This window comes from Poecilia formosa, unplaced genomic scaffold (genome assembly GCF_000485575.1).
Source record: "Poecilia formosa unplaced genomic scaffold, Poecilia_formosa-5.1.2 Scaffold179, whole genome shotgun sequence".
In the NCBI taxonomy this organism is placed as follows: domain Eukaryota; kingdom Metazoa; phylum Chordata; class Actinopteri; order Cyprinodontiformes; family Poeciliidae; genus Poecilia; species Poecilia formosa.
Genome location: NW_006800118.1, coordinates 1207985 through 1226223, shown reverse-complemented (window position 1 = coordinate 1226223; position 18239 = coordinate 1207985). Strand labels below are relative to the sequence as shown.

The window sequence follows — 18239 nt, the reverse complement described above, 5'->3', positions numbered from 1 at the left end:
CGTGTCAGTAGGCGATGTATACACTATTCAATAAATTAGAACATATGTTCTGATGTGTCTTGCTTGTCAGATGTCTTTTGAAAACAACCTTAAGCAGGTATTAAAATATGTTTAATTGAATTTCCATTCATATATTAAAATGTTCTTTTTTATTGGTTTTATGATATTCAAATTTTAAATGACATGTTTTCATTAAATGTAAGCAAAACATAACCATAATGAACAAAGACTTACAAATATCCATTTGTGTAATTAACATATAATGAGTTTAAGTGATAAAATTCCTGAAATGAATTTCAGTAATATTCTAATGTGTTGAACAGATCTGTAATTGACTGAACTAAATGATTTATAGTGGGTTTTTTTATATATATCTGCTGCTTGGTTGAACCTGTGCAAAGCAGTTTGTGTTGTACTCATATGTCTAAATATTGTTCTAAATATTAAACTTCCTCTGCTATAAGGAAGGGTTTGTTGGAAAGGATGGAGAAATCCTCTGACTGCTCTAAGAGCACTATACAACTAGTGTACAGCGCTCTTACACTAGTTGTAAGAGTGCTGATTTCTGAAGGTTTTTAGTTGCACTGGATTTTATCTAGAAGTGTTGGATGAAAAGAGGCTGGGGACAAATTCATACCACACTTTTCAGAATTTCATTTACAAAAATGTTCACCTTACAATTAAGCCCAGATTTGTTTTGGTTTGTCACATACAATTTTAATAAAATACACTGATGTCCATGATGATTGTGACAAAAACATGGAAAAGTTCAAGCAATATGAATACTTTTTCCAGGTGCTGTATACAAAATCTTAGTTTCATGTCAAATTACATTAAACATTGTCAAGTAAGGATGATATATGGTCAGATCAAATCTTTTATTTGAAAACAAAAACAGATACACACATCATAGTGTATGATTTGCTTGTTTAGAATTTATTTCCTTAAGAAAAGAACCATTCACAACAGTAATGACTGAGCTAGGGTTATTTAGATGCTGAGCAAAATCCTCTGACACAAAATTGAGAAGCAGGGGGAAAAAACAAGTTAGATTAAACAATTATGTACATTAAACACTAAAACATCTCAAGTCCAAACAGATCTGTGTAAAATCACTGACGCATTTCTTAAATCTTTGGAAAGAGTTTGTGAAGGAAAGCGGTTCTGTAGCTCTGCTAGTTATAGAAGCCTCTCCAGTACCAGCAGGTGCAGTTAAGGCCGGCAGCTATGAGCAGGATGACCAACAGAGTGATGAACAGGCCGATGCCCAGGATGGTGGCCACAACAGCCCAGATGAGCGTCCTCTTGGACGTGTCGATCAGAGGGGACCTGAGGGCCATGCGGACCCTCCGCGCTCGCCGGCGGTCCTGGGGAGGATAGCGCGCCAGATTTACCCTCTCCATCTTCAGCGAACGAATCAGGCACGCTCTCTGGTGACTCAGCTGGTCGAAGGTGTGTTTGCCATGATAATGACCCATGCCACTCTGACCTGGAGAGGGTCCAGAACACAAGTAGAGTCAGGACTCAACAACAGAATCAGACTCATCTTTCAAATCGTTCAATTCCACTTCCCGGATCAAATCAAACCTTGTGCTTCCCTGTGGGAACCTGAGTTTTCTGCATCCTCCAGAGTTCCCCAAACACTTTCTATTTCCTTTTAGTTAATAAACCACCTCAAACTGCTTTCCCTGTGTGTCATATCTGCATGTGGGTCGGTTAAATCCAAAACATGATGATGGATGGATGGATGGATGGATGGATGGATGGATGGATGGATGGATGGATGGATGGATGGACTGAAAAGGAGAGATAAAAACACCTGTACTGTCCTTTTCCTCCTTTATTTCTATTTTCCCTAATCTAATTTGGAAAACCATAGGTGGAGCTCTCCAAGCTAAACTACATTGTGTCATTATGTAAATGATGTACACTACAGGACCAAATATCTACAAAGAGCTTTCTGAAGACATTCTTTCATTAGACTCAACAAAACTGCTTGTCATGATTCTCACCAACGCCTCCAAATGGGAGTGAGCTGACTGTGTAGTGCATCATGACATCATTAACTGTCACTCCTCCACTGGTGGTCTCCTCAATCATCCGTTTTATTGCCTTGGTCAGATGGGAGGAATCACAAGAGTCACATAGAGAAAGGTCCAAAAGTCTAAAAGTTGTTTTCTGTTTTGTGAGCCCCACCTTCTGGTCAGAACAGAAGATATAGAGAGCCAAGGGTTTCTCCCTCTCATTGATAAAGTTAATGGCATCCTCCATGTCGCTCACTGTGACTATTGGCAGGAGAGGGCCAAAGATCTCCTCCTGCATCAGCCTGGAGTGGGGGGGCACGTCCTTCAGCACCGTTGGGGCTGTCAAAGGAAGAACACAGTTCATGAAACTGGAATGAAAACAGAAACGTGAACAGTGATTTAAAATGCCTCATCTTACCAATGTACCACTGTGAGGAATCACTCTGCCCCCCCACAACAGGAGTGTATCCCTCCATCAGACTCATGATTCTGTTGAAGTGCTCCTGGTTGATGATTCGGCCGTAATCAGGCGAGCATTTTGGATCAGCACCATAGAATTCCTGTGAAAAGTAAAAATATAAAGGGTTTCAATAAAGCTCTATACTGCCCAGTTTAACGTAAAACTAACAGCAGGTCAAAGTTGATGTGCTACCAGCAGAGTCTCTCGGATGAATTCAACCACCTGGCCCTGGATGCAGGGCTCACACAGAATATAGTCTGGAGCGATACAAGTCTGGCCACAGTTCACAAACTTCCCCCATGTGACGCGCCTGCAAACAGAACAGTCATTACTGGGAGAATCCTTGAAATGCTTTAGAAAGCAATGAAAGAACACGTAATGATGCCAGCTGAAGGTTCCAGTCAATACCAGCTTAAAAATTTTGAAGGAGCAATATTATGCAAAATGTACTTGAGCTATATATCTGTTGGGATCTTGGGTTGTTTGAGTTTGTTTTGGGTTTTGTAATTATTTGTTTGCATGTTTGTATGTTTGAGAAAGGATTTCTCAGAGAAAGGATTTCTCAAACATGCATGAAAGAATCAAAGCAAAACACCAGGTGTGTTTTTGATGAGGGACTAACACTATAACATGATGTAAAGCTCAAAAAAGTAGATTTTACATGATACTGCCCTTTTAAAAGTTGCAATCTAAAGATGGGAAAACCATCTGACTCTCTACCATGTGTTATTTGCCTAAAATCTCCTGGAAAGTTTGTAGTTTTTCTACATCAGTTCAGCAGTCAGCTTTGTCTGTGTGCTGGTGATGACAGTGTTACCGGCAGGCTGTCCTGACATCACAGTCTTTGTCGATGTAGCAGGGACTCTTCCCGCCCAGCTCCAGGGTTACAGGGGTGAGGTGGCGCGCTGCAGCCTCCATCACCAGTTTGCCCGCTGTGCTGCCGCCCGTGTAGAAGATGTGATCAAACCTGAGCCTCAGCAGCTGCTGGGTCTCTGACACACCACCTGTCACTACTGGGTACAGATCCTGGAGGTAAACAAGATATTTTCTTCTCATTGAGTACTCAATGCTGTACTTGTTGAGTGAAATAAAGAAAAATCATGTTCAAGAATCAGGACTCAGCTATTCAGCTGGAGGGAGTAAAAACTTTCCATTAAACAGAGACAAATTAATCTCAGTGATAAGCTGTGCTATGTGGAAACTTAACAGCCTTTGAGTCCAGCATTATCTTATCAACACCAGCAGTGGGTGTTCAGACCTTGTCCAGATAGCAAGGCAGCAGTGCATGTAGCAGGAGGGACGAGCACTTGCTCAACTCGGACGGTTTCACCACAGCTGCGTTGCCTGTGAATGGAATGAAATCACAGAGTGACGCAGAGCAGGGACAGTAGGAGGATGAGAATGCTGGCAGGGGAGTGGGGGAGGGGTATCAAGTGAAGTTTGTACAGTTATTACAGGGTTCATACAAGTACATACATACTTCATGAACTTTTTCACATTTCATATTATTCCAGACAAAAACCTCATTAGATTAATTTAAAAAAAAGATTTTATCATCAACAACATCCAACATGTAAGGGTGAAGGAAAATGGTACATAATTTTTAAACATTTTTTGAAAATCAAAAACGTCAAAAGTTGTGGCATGCATTTGCATTCAAACCTCCTTTACTCCAATACCACTCATTAAAATCCAGGCTGACCAATCAGTTTCTGAAGGCTCTGTAGTAAATAGAGCACACCTGTGTGTAACATAATATAAGTATAAATGCAGCTGTTCTGCACGTAAAGATCATTACACACTATAAAACAAATATCATCATAAAAACAGATGTGGGAAAAGTTCTGGAGAAGTTTAAAGCAGGGCCAGGTTCTAAAATAAAATAAGATGTAAACGTCTCACAGAGGTCTGATCAATCCATCATCTGAATATGGAGACAGGAACATGTGGAAGAATGAGTTCAGGCCAGATGAAACTAAAACATTAACTACAAATGCTCAACAGTAGTTGGCTGAAAACCAATACTACAAATCACCTCTTTACAGCTGCAGTATGTAACTTTTATAAACAATATGTTTTTACATATTTGTTAAAGATGTCTCCACATTGTGGAAGTATAACATGAGACAGCTAATCTGAAAAAAAAATGTAGCGCCTCTATATCTATATTCTCCTTGTGGTCCTACTGCCATCTGCAGAAATAGACCGCTCAGTCAGAAACAACCAATAAGAGCCAGGAGGAGGGTCTTAGAGCTGTCAATCACCCTTATGTACACCCCCTTGCTCTCTGTTATGCTACAGCTAGTTACCCACATCAAAACCAGAGGTGGATGCACAGGCTAGTAAACATGGATGAACAGTTTTTTGGTAATAGTAAGTTGTTTCTCCACCATTAGCACATTGAGCAGCCTGAACACAAGCCTGAAGATCAGTGGTAAGACCCTCCTCCTGACTCTGATTGGTTGTTTCTGACCAAATGATATATTTCTGCAGATGTTAGGGGACAGAAATACACCATTTTCTGTCCCCCGATTTTTCAGATTTTCTGTCTCATACCATGTAATGACAAAGTAGCAGTTTTAATAAATGTGTAAAAAAACCCCAACATATTGTTTATAAGAGTTATAACATAGTGGTAGCAATGTCATAATTTGGGTCTGCTTTTCTTTAGCAGGGACAGGAAGCTAGCCAGAGTTGATGGGGGTGGAGCAGGTGTAGGGCAGTGCTGGAAGAAAACATGTCAGCACCTGCAGAAGACCTGAAACCCTAAACATACATCCACAGCTACAACAGCATAATGTAGATCTAAAGTCTTAGAATGGTCCATTCAAAGTCCACACCTAAATCAAAATGAGAAAGAACCCGTCTCCACTGCTCTAGAGTCCAGTGTTGATGTGCATCCAACACTTTGCATTGAATTTGTTGATGTAAACTTTGGGTTTCATGCTGAGTTTTTAGAAGCCAAAATCAGAAGCAGAAAGTAAAAAAGCTCCTACCCGCAGCAATGGCTCCAACCAGTGGAATCAGAGTTAGAGCCCAGGGGTAGTTCCAGGCCCCAATGATGAGAACCACTCCCAGGGGCTCTGGCTGAATGTAGACCTCGTCCGATATAGTAAAGAGGCTCTTTTCTACAGGACGAGGAGCAGCCCACTGTGCAAGCTTCTCTATGGCCAGCTTGATCTCATTCTCAATGCTGATCAGTTCCAGGAGAGGCGTGTCATACTGGCTCTGTGGAAAACCCAGCAGTCATGGAACCAAACCCAGCTATACACCACTCTTCTGTGTGTGTATGAACATGTATGTTTGGTGCTCCAGCAGTAGTGTGTCCCCTTACCCTGCTGATGTCTTGTTTGAGAGCAGTGGAAATCTCAGTCTCCTTCTCCATGATCATCCTCTGCAGGGCGTGAAGCTGCTGGAGTCTGAACTCTAGAGGTCGAGCCCTGCCACTGACGAAGGCCTCCTTGGCCTGCTGCAACAGCTGCCTTTCCATCCAGTCACCTGCTCAACGACAAGGCCCAGACCGTGGGTCTCCAGCAGTGGACAGGTTAGAACCAACAACCAACAACGCCCCAGCTGCAAGGAAACAGTGCTAGCCACTGTGCTGTCCTTTATTCCTTCAGTAGATATTTGAAATATTTTCTATTCTAACATTTACAGTTTTAAAAAGGCAAATTTTGAGGGATTTCAGTTTATTTTAAAAAAGAGGATAGGAAAATGCAAATATATTAGTTTAGCACCATTTTATTAAAGCAGTGTTTCCTAACCCTGGTCCTCAAGGCACACTGGCCTGCATGTTTTAGGTGTTTCCTTGCTTCAGCAGAGGTGATTTCAATTAGCAGGTCTTTGCTGAACTGCAATCAGCAGAATGACGTGCATTAAAGCAGGGAAATTTCTAAAACATGCAGGGCAGTGTGCCTCGAGGACCAGGGTTGGGAAACGCTGTATTAAAGTATTAATCAAAGTGCTTGTTGAGTAAAAGAATAAAATGGCTTCAAAAGATTTGCTTAAAACATCAGCATTACATAAAGTAAACACAATGAAACACAAGTGCTAAAATGTACTTTCTGAGAAAGCTGCTGGAAGTAATAAATGAAAAAGAAGACAGAGGTATCACCCCAGTCCTTCCACTGGCTCCGTGGAGCTCATGTTCTAATTCAGCTCATTGTGTTCTGATAACATCTTGACCTCTACCACTGCCTCTTCACCATCGGTTATACCATCTTAAAAATTAAAGTAATTAGTAAAGTTGCTGCAAGAACATACATGGGACTGATTTCATACACTTTATAGAACACTTAATAGTGTAAATTCAAATTGATTTGTCAATAAAAATGTCTTAGTAGTCGTGATGTTTTTGTCCTTAATCGTCTATCTGACACTATCTTAGTTGCGTAAATAAATGAAGCTACATGTAAAAATGTATCTTAACCACTAATTGCCTGTTGAGAGAGCCAGGTTTATTACCCTTAGCGTCACTTCCATCTGTTGGGTTGAAAACTGAACTCAGGATTCTAGATCAAACCAATAATTCAGCCTGTACAATCCAGGCTTTTAGTGCACTGAACCCCACATTTCTGTAGAAAAAAAGACTTTCAGACTCCAGATAAGCATTGTTATAACATTATATATATTTTCTCAATAAAACAGTTTACATTAAATTGAATCTGCATCCTCTCACCAACGTAGGCCAACTTAGACCATTTTTATCTGTTGCACTGCATCTCTCAGTTCTAAAATATTAATGTGACTGAGACTAAAGTGACTACGGAAGCCGGTCCATGAAGCGTGTCTACATACCGAACTCACTGCAGCCGGACTGGAGCTTGATCTGGTCGGATATGAGTTGAATGTTCCCGTCCCGCTGTGGGGCTTCCTGCTCTCCAGCTGACCTGTGTGCGCCGTCTGCCACTGGCGCAGCTCTGGAGTCAGTTACCAAGTCTGCACCACTCCCCCCTCCCTCCCACCTTTTATTCAGCAATTACATGATACGGGAGCTGCTTTCTGGCTACTACTTTTACAGCCTTTAGTTAGCAGTTCAGAGGTTACTGTTCTCTTTATAGCAAACCTTGGAAGGACACAGATGTCAGTTTGGATGGAAGGCCTTATGGAGGAAAAATGGTACAGAAAGAAAACAGTGAAGAAATTTTATTTTTTATTTTTTTTAATTAACAGGAAATGTGAGGACCAGCCTGAACTAAAGAGAGATTTTTATTAACTCTAATGGATTGCTATGGTAACATATTGCTGGACACTGACTCCTACAGTTAAATCACAAATGTGAGCATAAAAATGTAGAAGATTTTATATACTTGGTTTACACAAAACATCTTTAAAATGATAACTTCAATCATATGTCCTTCCAAATATAACTTGGACTTCCAAATATAAGTCCAAGTAGTCCAAGCATTTCAAATATGAAATGCATCTGACTAATACAGTGATGGACCAGACTGGATTCCAGCTGCAGATGACCTGCATCGACTGCTCAGCTTCAGTGCAGGAATCGCTGCAGGCAACAAGATACAGAAAACAGAAACATGGCTGAGCTGTTCCAGATGAGTACAACAAACATGGACGTCAACAACAGTGGAGCTGACCAGAACAAAGGAGGCCTTCAACCAAGGGCAGTGAGGCATGTTGGGTAATTAAAAGGAGGGTAGATGTGTGGGCAGGTTTTCCGGACAAAAACACATTGTCTCTCAGAAACAAAGCCATTGCTGTATGAGGGGACAGCATGTACTTGTCCGATTAACATGGAAAATGATTTGATAATATTTATAAAGTTGCTAACAGAATTTACTGTGTGTAAAGCTAGCTGCTTTACTATTGATAATCCTGAGCAGAATTATTGCTTTTGGAACTAGGCTCCAATAAATAACTCTCCTGTGGTGCCAGCACTGATTAGTACTTTGGATGACACAATAGAATAACTTTGTTAATTATTAACAATAAATTATTGAAGAAAAGATAACATTCAGATATTTTATGCAAGAAACCACTACTGATATCTAATGGTTGTTCACCAGTTAGAGACGTTTGTGGTGATAAGCTTACATAATCCACATCTGACAGAGAAATGTCATTGTTTATCCAACTCTAACGTACATCCATCCATTGTCATACACGCTTATCCCTAGTGGGATTGGGAGGGGTACTTGGTGCCTATATCCAGGGGTCAACAGGCGAGAGGCGGGATTACCCTGGACAGGTCACCAGTCCATCACAGGGCAACAGAGAGAGACAGAACAAACAATCATGCACACACACAACTAAGGAGAATCTGACAGTTATGTTTTTAAGCTGTGGGAGAAAGCTGGAGTACCTAGAGAGAACCCACACATGCACAGGGAGAACAGCCCCAACTCTAACACCTAAAGTGAAAACCATCATTGGTCAGATTTATAGGTTTGAAAAAGGTAAATTGATCTCTGGCCAATTTCCCTCCATCTTTAATCTGCTTGAAATATCGCATTAAATATAATCAAACAAGATGAAATATTGTAATTGACAGACAAAACAATAGCAAATCTAACCAGAGTATATATTAGTCTGATGATTAATATCAAAAATATTAATCATTGATGATTAATTGATGATTTGATATTAATCATTTGATGATTAATATCAAAAATATTAATCATCAGAATGAAAATTATCAAGTTCATTTGAATTCATGATTAATTGATTCATTGCTAATTGCGACAGGCATGGCAATTTTCTTTTACCTGCACCACAAAGGCTGCAAGGCAAGTCAGCATAGCCAACATAGCCATGTTGCGCAGCTTCTGCACATTAAGCTGTGAAAGTAAGAAGCGGCGGGCCCAGCGTGGGGTGGGAGGGGGATTGCATGTCGTTCAGCCCCTTCATTTTGAGTTATTTGATCATGCAACTGCGAAGGTTGCTGAGCTGTTCAAAAGTGTGGCGGCCTCGGTACCGGCCCATACCGCTGTGACCTGAGGAACAGAACATTGAAAGTCAGAGTGAAAACCTTGTGATGAATGGTGATCAGCAGGAAGACAGACAGCCTACATGCTCCAACTCCTCCAAACGACAGAGCGCTGTCCAGGAAGGGGACGATACAATCATTGGCCACCAGGGCTCCACTAGACATCTCAGCTAGCACTTTTTCGATCAGATATTTAAAAGATATTCCTTTAGCATTAAGAAGAGGAAAACATCCGCCTGCAGGCCAAGCATTTACCTTGGCATTGTGGGAAAACACATAGAGAACTAATGGCTTCTCTCTCTCATTTATGAAGTGGATGGCCTCATCCACACTCTACACTATGATGATGGGCAGTAGTGGTCCAAAGATCTCCTCCTGCATCATTCTGGAGTCACCCATTACATTTTACAACACTGTGGGACCTGAACAAAACAACAACATATGGTAAAAGATAACATCCTGTCTGTTTATGGTCTCCTTAGATTCCCAAGTTCTTAAATCCATAACACATTTATGCCGTGTTTAGCAGGATGCATCGAGGCTAAACATGCCCTGGCTGAAAGCACCATTCTAAACTCTTTACGGTCTGGTTAAATTCTAAATCCTTTTCCGTGAAGACAGTCCAAGCATTTCATAGGATAACACAATCCTAAAAACTGATTAAGATTATTTGTCAATTAATTTTATTAAATTAAAATTAGTGCCAGTTGATTAACTTGTAAAGTCTGCTTAACTCTCCTGTTATATTCGATTCTGAGGTACAGCAATAATGTTCCTACATCAATTTGACCCGTGGAGTGTTTAATCATGCAATAGTGTCAGAAACAAAAAAAAAAAAAATCCTCCAAAACATTTTTGTATCTGATTATTAACTCCAATACTAACCGTTTCAATCAATATCTGTACAATGATGTTTTTTTATTTCTCACAAATAAAGGATCAATGACGACAATTTACTACATTTACATAAATGTAGTTTATGTAAACGCAAACTACATTTACATAAATATAAAAAAAACTACATATTTTATGTAGTTTTTTATGTGAACTACATAAAAAAATGTAATTTACATTTTTTATGTCCACTGAAAAAATCTACACACAAAAAAAAAACAATAACTATCCTTGAAATTGATCTTTTGTAATTTTTTTTATATTACATTTTGAGTTTTCTTTTTTTCAAGGGGTGATATTTATAATTGAACTTGAGACACGTATTCTGTTCCGAGTCAAATTGACACTGATTAAAATCAAGACAAATGAGTCATGCAGAGAGTATTTATGTTTTCCCTCCACTTCTGCTGAGTGTCCACTCAGTGTGGGTGGAGTTTGTTCATGGGAACAGAAAAGGTTCCCGTCAAAAGTTGCATGAATACCTGCCTTCTCGCAGTTTCCTAGTGAAGTAAAGAGAATACTGAGAAAATAGGCTTGTGTGTGTGCATGTATGTGTATGGTGTGTGTGTGTGGTGAAATATGTCTCATAGTTGCAAGGAAACATATAGAATTGGAATTTTTTTTACCCTTTTCACCCTTCAACTTGACTGCATAGATACCCAAATAGTATTTATGTAATATGTAGATGCTGGGGGTTTTGCAAATTTGTAAAATTAACCATTTTCAATTTATATGTAGAGTGTACTTATTAAGACAAATAGAAATAGTTTCAAGCAGAAAAAATACTTCCAACTATTTCTTTAAAAAATGTTAAACTTTAAAACAGGTCGATTTGACTCACAACTTAAGAGGATGGCTAAGATCTTCTCTGTTGTAGTCCAGAAGAGGGCGCCACTGGTTATCTTTATGCAGAGCTAGTTACCACAGAAATAAAGCAAAACGCTTTTGTCATGTTAAAACCACACTCTTCAGTTTAAACAATTACTTTCACATTGCTCTATATTTATTCTCCGTACATTTTAATTTTTATCCCTAATTTAATTTCCAGACTAATTTGTTTGAATTGATGTATAAGGTACAGTAATAATGTTTATGGATACATAAGAACATTTGGTATAAATACTTTACACAGCACTGCATATTGTTTGATTTATACAAATATACACCTAAACCTTTCAATGTGAGATAAAAAGATCCTAGAATATTTGCCAAGGCCTATTACACTTCAAAACACACCAAACTGGCTAACATGATGGCCTTCTTTAAAGGAATGATCTCATTCTCATGGTGAACTATGCTTGAAATCCTATGTCTGCCCTACTACATTAAGTACAGATGCCCCAGAGTTCCAGGAATATCTGAACAAATCACTTCCCTATCTAGCCCTGAGATTCATCAGCATCGCCACCAAACACAATGATGCATCCCTCCATGAGACCCACAATCCTCTTAAACTGGCGCTGGTTAATGATGCAGCCGTAGTCATCATTGGTCTTTGGGCTGTTAGTGTAAAACTCCTGCAGTGACCCAGAGATGAAGGGTTTGAGGCATTAAAATACAATAAAACATCTTTAACATCCTTGTCATAAACAGAAAATCAAATGTAATAAGAACAGGGGTGTAGTGGGGCATAAAAATCAAGGTTTGGTACATACTTTAATGTTCAAGCTAATAAAGCTCACAGCATGAAATGAAACATTTGGTGAGGCTTTTTTGTCTCGTCAGCAAACATTAAGGCAAAGATAATGGGCTTTTTTTTTTTTTTGAATGAGTCATACACAAGGTCCATGAAGTTATCTGCAGAAACCACAAAGAAATTGATTTTAAAGCCCAAGGATCTGATCTTCAAAGATTACAAATAAGGAGTGCTAAATTGCTTTTGTAAAAGCATTCATACGAGCCCATAAAGGAACTCTGAAGTAAAGAATTCTTCTTATTTGTTTTATCTTCAATATTCATTTGATGGTTGTTTGTTCTCTGGTGTTTGTTAATATTCATTTCTATTTGTTTATTAACATGACACAATATTAAAGTTTAATCATGGTGTTTTTTGTTTTATTACATAAATATTGTCAGCAGACTAGCTGCACTAATCCATCGCTCGTTGGCCCGCACAATATGTGGGACATGCAGCAGGCTTATAATTTGTGCCATATTTTTGGGCACAGAGCATCCAGACATAACGGAATAACTTTGATCATGATTGTCTGGGCATGTATAAATATTTGTACCAGATGCCTAAAAAGTTACTGGTTTACAAATAATCTGTACCCATTTGTAGCCAAAGCATACATTTATTGTTTGGTCCTCAGTTTATGCATAAATCTTGATTTAACCATTAAATATATGATGCAACAATGAGAAAACATTGAACTCAAATGGGCATGAACATTTCAAGGCACTGTGGGTATGTGAAATCAGTAAATAATAACACTTTTAATGAGAAGTTGCTTTAAAAGTTGGATTAGAAGTCCCTTAAAAGTGCCAAGATTGCATTATTTTGTAAATAATGACACTGTAATGCAAAATTGGCACTTTTGATGGACTTTTAATCCAATTTTTAAAGTATCTTTGCATTAAAAATGTTATTTACCGAATTAAACTTCATGACAAACATCAGACATTCATAAAGACTCCTCGTGTTTATGACAGTGTCATGTCAGTTTTATGCACACCCCATCAAATAAAGTGTTACCAAAATGGTAATATATTGAAAGCACAATGTAATTTGTTTCACCTGGAAAGTGTTGTAATTGATCCTTCTGTGTTCTGTAGCCTGATGTGTTTGCAGTACTTTACCTGCTGCAAAAAAAACACACATTTTGAGAAAGCAAACTTGGCTGCTCACAAAACATCTGTTAATAACTACACAGAATAAAGTTCGTAGCAACTAGTCTGAAAGCAAGCTACCTTCAATAAGTTCTTCTGCCTCTCCCACCAGCAACAGTTTGCTAATACTTTAGTATAAAGTTCCAAACATGCCGATGGCTGAGGCCAGCAATTTGTGCTTTAAAATGTCAAACAAAGAAGGAGCCAATCAGTGAATGCAATTTTTCTACATGTTGGTTTCCTCACCAACCATAGCAGAAACAGTCTTCAGGCAGTGGGTCCTGTCTTCAGGGCGGGGTGGGTTCTTAGTTCCCCACTCCTTACAGTCCTTGTTTCTTCAGCTGTAAAGATCCATATCCACCCAGCAGAGAAATAACAGAACCAGTATTCTTCCACAAGTAGCATTCTATTGATCATCCCTGTCACTGCAAAATAAGGCTGCATAAACATGCAGTGGTGCAAAAAATAGATATAAAGCTATAATGCTTAAGGGCACTGTGTTAAAGGGGCGCCAAAGCAAAGGCTATTTCGGCACTAAATTTCCCAACCGCTCCCCCCCAAACAAAGGTACTCCAGTTTACAACCAAGAACATGCTTGTTCCATTTGAATCGTGATGTCATCTGATAACAGGGAGTTAAAGAAATGGCTATGGGATCCAGCTCGGCTCTTATAGGATGTTGGATAAAAAGTGTTAGGAGTCTAATGGCAATGGTTCTATTCATTATGCAAGAAAGATTACATTATGCTTCAGACAGAGAGACGAAAGTTGTTTTCAGAAAGTGTAAATTTTAGGTTTTGAGAGAGCTTCAGAAAGATTTAGTAATAATGAGATATTTCTGATACATAAAACATAAGGCAATCATCATGCCAGTTAATAGTCCACCTTTTATGAAACTTATCACTTCTCTACATGCCAATATAACCCACATCCTCCTCGTGAGATGCTCAACATTAGTAGGTATATGTACTTCAGTTATAATATGAAACATAAAAACATAAGCTTGTTATTGGATAAAAAAAATTAAAGCAATTTTTTCTAAGCTTATAAAGAAAATTAACACACATTTTGATTTCTTTTAATTACAAAGACTGTAATTGAGTTCCATCAAGAACAAAGGGAGACTGCTTTGAATCAAAGGAGTAGAACGTTAACATTTCACTTTGCAAATCTGGTGCTCAGTCAGTCTAATAACAGTTGTGACCGACTTCAATAGGCATTCAGTTCAAGCTGGAGAGGTGCAAAACAACAGGGTAGATACATTCAACATTCTCGAGGTTCTACAGGGTCAGATACAGAGTTGGTACCCATGCTTCATCTAAAACGCTCCATGTTTTAATACAGTCCAAAACTATGCAGATTGTGTCCCCCCCACTCTCACCTCATCAGTTCCCTCTTTAGTTTGTATGCAGTAAAAGGCTTCATGTTGATCAGAGGTCATGGCAAAGAGTAGGGAATAACTCACACAGGGATATGTTTAGATAAAGAACAGTACATCTGGAATATAGGTCCTGAAACTCCTCAGAGTTTTTCTTTTTACACAGATAAACATGTTCACACCTCCACAGAGTAGGCCTGTGTTTGCTTTCAGGAGAAGGCACCTCCTGCTCTATCTAGAGCTGCCAGGTGTGACCTTAATGCACACCTGGCAGCTCTCACATACAGTACATAGTGTTTGGAGCGCAGCACATGACTTCAGAGGGAGGCAGGGGGACGCATGAGAAAACTCTGAATCCAGAGTGGGAGGAAATGATGGACGGGTTGCCTTCTAAATGAGCTAAAGAATGTGATCTCAACAACAAGCAGTCCTGGTAGAAAGATTGGAGCTGCCATGAGTTTTGTTGCAATTTTTGGCACACGCCAGGTGTGCCAAAGATTGGTCTTCTTATCAAACCCTTGGCAAACACAAATACAAGCAATAGAAATTAATCTATCTACATATAAAGATTTGTGCTCTTTGACTGATAGGCTGCAGCCACTGCCGCCCTCAGGAAGATCTCACAAACACAGGGCCCCCTCAAAAAGGGGAACCCTGACATGCAGCACATTCAGATATATACAAGTTTACAAACAAGTTTAGTTTTATTAAAAATGAGCTACAGTGCTGATGAGACAAAAAGCTGCATTTGATAAGTTTTTGTCTTCTTTAGGAAAATGAATCTTATTGTTGGAACTTGTGATGTAATGCAACAGATCAGCTTCACTTCAGCAGGGTTTGCAGTGGACAGCGCGCTGGCTGCAGGAGAAGGACAAGCATCCACTCAACACATCTGGATGCTCATGTGAGAAGATTCAGTCCCTCCTAACCGAACCCCACCATGACTACACCTTACTGTCAGCTACATGATCAACAAGACAGAAGCAAAGCTTTCAAAATGTTGCTCTGTTTTTCAAAATGTTGCTCTGTTATTAATAGAAAAAAGGTCAGAGGCCTTAAAATAGCTGCAAACTGCAGCCCACTCATCCAATTGAACACATGTATATGTGAGGACTTATTGATCATGCATCAGGGTGAGTAAAAGAGTGATGAGAAAAGCGTCCACCCCGTCTTCACATTATTCTTCCCATTGACCCCTCCTCCTGTTCTTTAATAAAGTGCTGGAGTTTAAAACACAAAGTTAAAACAAAGTGATTACAAATCTACAGGATCCTTTGCTCTCATGGCTGTCGGGTTCATGTAACAGAAGCTCGTGTTTTTTTTTCCTTTTTGTCCATTGAGATGGTTTTCCTTCATCTGTAATACTTGAGGTTTTCTTGAAAGGCAGAGAAGTCTGTTAATTTCCAAATAAATACACTAAAACTGAAACAAGAGTAAAGATCACCGATTCAATCTCATATTTGTTTCTCCAACCAGAGCTCAAGTCTTTTTAGTCCACAGCACTGTCTCAGAGTCCTGTGAATCCTCTTTGTTCCTGCTAGAAACCGATAATATCCAGGATTTCTAAGGTAACCTGATGGGATGTCCCCATCATATTAAAAATCATCTTTAAAAGAATGCTTTGATGTCCACATCTGTTTTACCATTTTCTTGATTTGTTGTCATCTTTGGTTGGAATAATGTGCATCACTCAGAGCTCAGTCTGCAACACAGACTGAGCGCCCCAGAATTAGACTAAAAATTCTGCCGTTATTTAAACACAGCCAGTACAACAAACTGATGACGAACGGCCACAAAAATTCTCTCCAAAACAAAGAATGAACAAATGAAAAGTGCTTGAGCTGCTACAGGAAGGAACAGGAAGCTGGGAGAGTGTTCCTCAGTTCCAGAGTCTCTTTAGGGTGTGGTCCCGCTATGGGGGTCAGGTGGCGCCTGCTACTCATACAGTGTCACTGTACAGTAACACAAAGAGGAGATCCTGCGTTCCACACTGGCTTTATCTGCAACACACACAGAGACACCTGTTAGTAACCAGATTAAAAACAATTCAACTGACTATGGAAAAATTTAAACAAAAGTTATTGTGTCCACAAAGAAAAGGCAAAATTATTTTGGTTAACTTAGAGAAAATGGTATCTGGATTTATTTGGGAACAGCGAAAAAGCACAATGTCTAATTTGGAAATAGAGAAACAGATGAGAAGCAGGTAGGTTGAATTTTGAGGACAACTCTGAAAAACAAAGAAATAGACCATCTTTGTAAAGATCTCTCATTGTACTAATGCCTCTCTCATGCCAAATTCTGTAGCCAACGTTAGTGGTCGCGTGAGAAAAAATAAGATTTTTTAATAACGGCATTTTATTAGAGGGAGACATAAATTTAAAATGGGACCTAAATTGTGACCAAATCTGAAGTGCAGAGAGCACTATAGAATTTGTAGTAACAGAGGATAATTTCATTGGTAGTGATGAATAGATAATTAAGGCAGGTTAAAGAGATGTAGAGATTGATTGAATTTCAAGTTCACACCAGATCAGATTAGGTGAATCTAGCCAATAAATCAATTTAGAAGTGACAATTATGATTAAAAAAAAAAGACACACACACGAAATCTGGAACAAAATACAATCAAGTTTTTAAGTTATTAAAATAGATCTCACTTTTATCAAATACAGGATTTATGAAAACCTTTTGACCAAACAAGTTAGCCTCTGGGTTGAGAAACTGGTCTAATGGACCATCTCATATTCATCAATTAATTGAAGACAAAAATTCCAAAACCTTTGAGCAGATGAAAAGTGAATTTGGTGTCCCCAAGACAGACTTCTATAGATATTTACGACTTGGAAGCTTTGTGAGGACACACAACTGGATTAATCTTCAATAAGTTTTAACGGACATACAAAGAGTAAAGGGAAACCAAAAAGTAATTAAAGTATGATCTGTTTCTGTCCATAAATATAAAGCAGAAATGGGAGACTGAACTGCAGGAGCCCATAAGAGGAGACACATGGGAAGAAATATGTACTGGAGCGCAATAAGCCACAAATTCTAATACATGGAGAGAATTCAAATGGAAAGTAATCGTCTTGTTTTTCAGAACGCCAGTAATAACTAATAAAATGAGCCCAACACAACCCAGTTCATGCTGGAGAAACTGGGACACAAAACACAAACCATACTCATATCTTCTGGTCTTGTCCTAAACTAAGTGTATTCTGGGAGATCTTTGAAGCTTGCAAGGTAATTTTCAGAAGAGATGCTCCAAAAATGCCCCTTGTGGCAGTGTTGGGAGAAATACTCAGAGGAATTGATAGGAAGGGTGATGGATATCTGCTAATTCTGTTGCTCACAGCAGCATTGAAATGCATAACCATCAAGAGGCCCTGGATCCACCATGGATCCAAAGAGTCTGGAACATTTATGTGATGGAGGAAATTACATACTCTTTAAGGCTTCAAAAAACAGTTCTTAGAATAAGATGGAGCCTAGTCATGCCCTTATTAGTACAGTGACATACTTAGAAACTTCTTTGTTGTGTTGTATTTATTGTTTAAAGTCAGTATTATTCCTGACTCATCTCCTTTTGTCACATCCGTCCACCTATCTATCTGAGAGACAGAAGAATATAATTGTGGAAAAGTGTCAGCTAAACATAAATAAAAACTAGAGGTGTGCCGATCAATCGGTCACCGATCATAATCGGGCT

The 18239-nt window shown here is 39.0% G+C and overlaps 2 protein-coding genes and 1 long non-coding RNA gene across 4 annotated transcripts in view; all 3 read right to left on the bottom strand.

Annotated features, from left to right (window-relative positions):
* Nucleotides 1–864: 864 nt before the first annotated feature.
* On the bottom strand, nt 865–7453 carry LOC103147307 (fatty aldehyde dehydrogenase-like). 2 transcript variants are annotated; one of them, XM_016678308.1, is made up of 10 exons: nt 7282–7453; nt 5819–5982; nt 5481–5712; nt 3743–3828; nt 3302–3510; nt 2677–2794; nt 2443–2584; nt 2197–2363; nt 2013–2118; nt 865–1489 (listed from the first exon to the last, which is right to left on the bottom strand). In XM_016678308.1, the coding sequence occupies exons 2-10, from the start codon at nt 5972–5974 to the stop codon at nt 1176–1178; spliced, it is 1530 nt and encodes a 509-aa protein (XP_016533794.1). In that variant the 5' UTR covers nt 5975–5982; nt 7282–7453; the 3' UTR covers nt 865–1175. The 2 variants fall into 2 exon arrangements, with proteins under 2 accessions (XP_016533794.1, XP_007565631.1); XM_007565569.2 differs by having other exon boundaries at nt 2013–2112; nt 7282–7404.
* A 195-nt stretch (nt 7454–7648) lies between these two features.
* On the bottom strand, nt 7649–9304 carry LOC107837823 (uncharacterized). The gene is made up of 2 exons (XR_001663868.1): nt 9210–9304; nt 7649–7990 (listed from the first exon to the last, which is right to left on the bottom strand). It is a non-coding gene; the product is annotated as an uncharacterized LOC107837823 (long non-coding RNA).
* Nucleotides 9305–13963: 4659 nt separating this feature from the next.
* ulk2 (unc-51 like autophagy activating kinase 2) overlaps nt 13964–18239 on the bottom strand; it is a 56344-nt gene continuing 52068 nt past the window's right edge. The window contains exon 27 of the mRNA XM_007565568.2: nt 13964–16530. Within this exon, the coding sequence (XP_007565630.1) occupies nt 16466–16530 (65 nt within the window). The 3' untranslated portion in view covers nt 13964–16465. The remainder of the gene's footprint in view (nt 16531–18239) is intronic.